Source organism: Castanea sativa, chromosome 9, assembly GCF_040712315.1.
Source record: "Castanea sativa cultivar Marrone di Chiusa Pesio chromosome 9, ASM4071231v1".
In the NCBI taxonomy this organism is placed as follows: Eukaryota; Viridiplantae; Streptophyta; class Magnoliopsida; order Fagales; family Fagaceae; genus Castanea; species Castanea sativa.
This window is the reverse complement of record NC_134021.1, coordinates 43012555-43017817: the sequence shown is the minus strand read 5'-3', so window position 1 is coordinate 43017817 and position 5263 is coordinate 43012555. Positions and strand designations below refer to the sequence as shown.

Below are 5263 nucleotides of genomic sequence, written 5' to 3'. Positions count from 1 at the left end.
TTTCTTCTAGCTCATTACAATGAGTGTTTTTGAAGCATAAATTCAAACATCTTGTGGGCATAAAATAAAAATTGGCAAAAGCAAAGTTGACATTGGCATGATTAATGAGAGCATTTAACCACAAAAGAAATAGTGTTGTTGTCCTATAAGAAGCCATTAGTAGCAGGCACTTAAATTTTCAAATAATGCTGTCTCATGAAGAGTGAATTTTTTTGTTCTAATTTTTGAAAGCATAATGAGCAATTTTTTTTTTGGGATAGAGTTTCAACCTATAACATTTGCTTCTGTTAATTGTGCTTATTATTATTAAACTAAAATACTAATCGATTTTTGGTGTAAACAGAGATTGAACTGAGATCTATTATTCAACCATAAGAACTTTATCGGTTGAGCTAACCGGAAAATTGGCAAACTTTTTTTTATTTTTTATTTTATGCATAATGAGCAAACTTGATCCACGTAAAAAGATTAAAAACAGGCGACTAAGCTGAAGCGTAAAGACGATAACGAAGTACGCCAAAATGAATATGAGTTTCGTATACTTGCTTTTGTGGTAGCTTATTTGCTAAGCGAAACGAAAATTCAAAAAAGGAAAAGTTAACTTATTTCTTTATTTTATAAAAGGGGTGACAAAAAGTGAACTGTACAATGGGAAGCAAAGGCACATGTGATTAAGGCATAATACAACTAATAAACACAATGGTGTGACGGCTTTTGGAGTTCGTACAGTTGGAAAAAAGAAAAGAAGAAAGAAGAAGAAGCAAAACCTCTAACTAAAGGACTATCTAAAAAATAAGTCCATGATACATTGCAGGGGATGGGATTGAAGCCAAGTATGTGAATCATCCACGATGATAACCCAACCTATGTGATCAGAGATCCATGAATTAGGTTCGATGGGTACAAACAAGTCATGAATCAATAATGAATTATCTCAAAGTCCCTCCCTACGTGTAGATAATGCAAATTGTCATAGTGAGAAGGATGAGTAATCTTATAATGAACTCATAGCTTACAAAGGTGGTGTACTGGTGTGTGATGGTACACTCTTGATGAGCTCACCTATATAGGTGTGGAAGTTTGTAGCCACAAAAGGAGTTTAACAAAATTAACTAACACCGAGCAAAGAAAGATTCAACAGAACATGGGAGCAAATCATTATATTGTTTCTCCTGTTTGTCTTTTTTTTTCCCTCTTGTAGGTTGCTTTCTTAGGTAGTTTGGTGTATTTTATTGTTGTTCTACTGTTTCTTTGTATGTTTTCCATTAAAGGTTTTCATTTTATTATTAAAAAAAAAAAAAAACTTCGGCAGCATATCCTTGTCCCCAAAATATTACTGAACATTTTCATTACAATGCAATGCAAGCATGGCAAATAAAATTAAGTCTGCAAACACAGTAAGAGTTAAAAAAAAAAAAAACTTTTAATCTCATCTTTGAATTAAAAAATTGAAAAATGTAAATTAGTGAAAAGTGTGAGAGTTGGATCCTTATCAAGCCTTTGCCCAACATGGCTAATCTAATTGTAAATCCGTAGTCTTGAGTTCAACTCCTAGCTAAGGGTTGGATTGAGGGGGGAGCAAGGGCGGAACCAGAGGGGGGCGAGGGGGGGGGGGGGCACTTGACCCCTTAACCCCACCGCAAAAATCTTTTATATACTTTTTTTTTGAGAAAAAGGTAAATGAACTTTATTATGGAAAATCAAACTGAAAAACCTCATCCAAGTCTGGTGGTAGTTCTTCTAACCACACATCAGTATCTGCAGATGAAATTGCTCTACGAGCGAGGGCATGAGCTAATCTATTGCCCTTACGCTTAACATGTAAAAAACTACAAGAAACAGAAGAGGAAAAAAATCTAATGTCATCTATAACATGACCATACATGGTACGAACTGGTTTATAGTCCCATTTATTGTCTGAATAACTCGTAAAGAATCACCTTCAATCACCATCTGTTGAATGCTGGTTTTGTTGGCAAAAGTAATTGCTCTTCGTACAGCTAAGGCCTCCACCAAATCTACAGCACCTGAATACCTCACTTTCTGACTCAAGGCAGCAATGATCTGTCCCTCCCAATCTCTAATGACCACTCCAATTCCTGCACTAACCTGATCAACAAACATAGCACCATCAAAATTAATTTGGTAAAGACTAGGATCAGGCGGCTTCCACTGCAAATCCTCACTTCGAACAGCTACCTGATGAACCTGCAACTACACATACTAAAATTCATGAAGGAGCTCTAAAGCTCGCTGAACAACTTCATCAACTTTCCATGTAGTTGTAGTTTGCCCCTCTGACACTAAAATAGTAAAACAAAGAAATATTTTCCCTGCACACAGACTATACCATAACATGAAATCATAAATAAGTAAACACATTTTTCATCTAAGTAAGACTAGAAACACAACAAAATTTCACAATATTTTTACAATACTCGTGTTTTTAGTTGGAATGGATCTTAGAATAATTTATTATATTTTATTTTGACCTACAATATACTAACACCTTAATTTATTGTAAAAATTTTGTGGTGTTATTGAAAGAACTACTCCCACTTTTATCAATTAGCCTGACACTGAAATAAATAGCCACCAACTATCACCTTTATTTTTAAGTTACAGGTTGTGTGCACTTTGACCAATATTCAAGTTTTTTTTTTGTTTTTTTTTTTTCACTTATCCAAATTCCTTTCTTTCACCTCAGGTACAACCCAAGAATTCAAATTTTACACAAAAAAAAAAGAAATATAATGTCTTGTATGGTACTAAAGCAGTGAAGCATCCATTATTTTTTTCACCTCTATTGCTTATTTTTTCATAGTTTCAAATTTTGAGTTTTTACCATAAATCTAAAATTTAAATAATTGGAAAAACAGAGAATGTAAGATGGAAATTTATTTTCCCAAATTATTACATAAAATCAAATTGGATGTTTGAAATTCGTGTATATAGATTAATCTCTTATTTTAATTGTTAGTAACTATGAATTAGTTGTTTTACAATTGTTTATTTATTTTACAATTGTTTAAATTTTAATATATTCTTTATAAAAATTACCATTATTTATAATTTTATTAGTAATATTGATTAATATTTTTAGTTATTATTATTATTATTATTATTATTATTATTATTGTCTTTTGATTTTGCTCCCTTAAATTAAAGTCCTGGCTCCACCATTGGAAGAGGGAGGAGAAATAGAGTAGAGTAGAGTAGGTTAAAAATAGATTAATTTTAAACCAATTCTACTTTACTTTTCTTCAATTCAAATAGAACTAGGTATTTCGTGATACCTAAGCTTGCTTAGTGAAGTTATGTAGGTATTTGCTGTTTACCCCGTAGGGATGGTAATACTCGCTGGATTCTAATCTGATTATCCACGTAACTATATTCTTTGCTTAAAGTAAAAGCAACGTACTAGACTAGTAGTGGCAAAGATCTACCAATAGAGACCAGCCAAAGTGCATCCAGGTAGTTGGAAATTAAAGCAACCAAAAGATAAATTCATGCACGATATAGCTTTTGTCTGTGTTTATTTCTTGTCGTAATCACTTATTATTCTCTAAACTCTAGTCTCTCAGTCTCAGCGGCAATGTCTGACAACAACGAGTTAATTCAATGGGAATTGTTACCTTCAGAGATTGTTACCAATATTTTGGTTCGCTTACCTATCAAATCCATAATTATCTGTACCTCTGTCTCAAAAGCCTGGAAGTCTCTAATTCAAAACCCCACTTTCATTTCCACCCATCTCCACCACTCCCACAACAAAAACCTGCTCTTCTTCAACCTCTGCTTAGAGAATCAGGAAGAATTCTACGCATTGCATAACGAAATTGAACCTGATTTCACTCAACACACCAGCTTTGATTACCCTTCCCATGTTCCAGACCCTGATGCAAAATTCCGTGTGGTGGGTACTTGTAATGGCCTGCTCCTCAGCCTCTCCAACAATTTAACCATGGATACCAGCAGATTATGCCTATGGAACCCTTCTGTTAGAAAGTTAGTTAATCTTCCTCCAACCCATTTTAGTTCTAATGAGTGTATTGGGTTTGGATTTGATCCAAAAACTAATGATTATAAAGTGGTGAGAGTAATCAAGTTAATGGAAAGACTTGATTTTCAGATTTACTCACTCTCCACTGGTGATCAATGGAGAATGCTTAAGGTTGATTTGGCTCCCATATGCGCTTTTTGTCATCATGAGCCACATGCATTCATCAATGGGGCTCTGCATTGGGTTGCTTCTAGGCTTACTGATAACGAATTTCTTTATTTTATTCTAGTCTTTGATTTGGGTGACGAGGTCTTCCGTCATGAGATACTGCCACCAGAACCTATAGGTCACACGGGAATGATGTCTGCTTTTGTTTCCGTATATAAGGATTCCATTGCCTTGATTCAAAAGGATTATAATTGTAAACTCCATATTTGGGTGATGAAAGAGTATGGTGTTGAGTCCTCATGGACTAAAGTTTTAAGTCTAAACATTTCCAATCAAGGTTTCTTCGATTTAGAGGACATACCAAGGGTAATAGGTTTTCGCAGGAATGGCGAGGTTTTATTAAAATTGGATGGAGGACAACTCGCCTCGCAAGATTTTGAGAGTAAAGAGATTAAAGATCTTGGAATTATTGGATATAAGAATACTTTTGTTGATCCTTATGTGGAGAGTCTAGTTTTGCTCGACAAAGCTTCCAATGGGGTAGTTACATACTGAAGAAATTAACAATACGTAAGATGCATTTCCTACTTTTTATTTTATTTTATTTTATGGATTTTCATTTTGTTCTATACATGTACTTAGCACTGATCATATCATACACTAGATATGAATATATACAATTCGATATTGCACTATTCTATCGATTATTCTTATTGCTGATGGATTACCTTAATTAAGTGGCTTTATCTTTAGGATAAATAGCTTAAGATAGTTGAGTACATGTCATTTATACTTATATTCATTGTCCACATTTAAAATTTTCTTTAAATTAATAATATATTACTTACATAAAATAAGTGGTCAATGTTGGCCATCAAACTTGAGCAAGCTTGTTTATTAAAAGAAATTAATTTAGTTCATGTTTCCTACCACTTTTGATCTACCATGTATACGTAGAAGTGATCAACTTTTTCTTTGCTGGCAATTTTATGGTGATAGGTGATTGTTTAAGTTCATGTTTTCACACTTATACTAAACGTTCTTGTTGTATTATTCATCTAATAAGTTTCTCATTCTATTGACTTTGATATG

General features: G+C 33.5%; 1 protein-coding gene across 1 annotated transcript; it reads left to right on the top strand.

Annotated features, from left to right (window-relative positions):
• Positions 1–3580: 3580 nt before the first annotated feature.
• LOC142609380 (F-box protein At3g07870-like) lies at positions 3581–4786 on the top strand. The gene has a single exon (XM_075780952.1). The coding sequence runs from the start codon at positions 3596–3598 to the stop codon at positions 4724–4726; it is 1131 nt and encodes a 376-aa protein (XP_075637067.1). The 5' UTR covers positions 3581–3595; the 3' UTR covers positions 4727–4786.
• Positions 4787–5263: the final 477 nt, after the last annotated feature.

What these genes read in the sequence shown, in the direction of transcription:
- LOC142609380 (XM_075780952.1), top strand. Translation starts at nt 3,596, where the DNA reads ATGTCTGACAACAACGAGTTAATTCAATGGGAATTGTTACCTTCAGAG.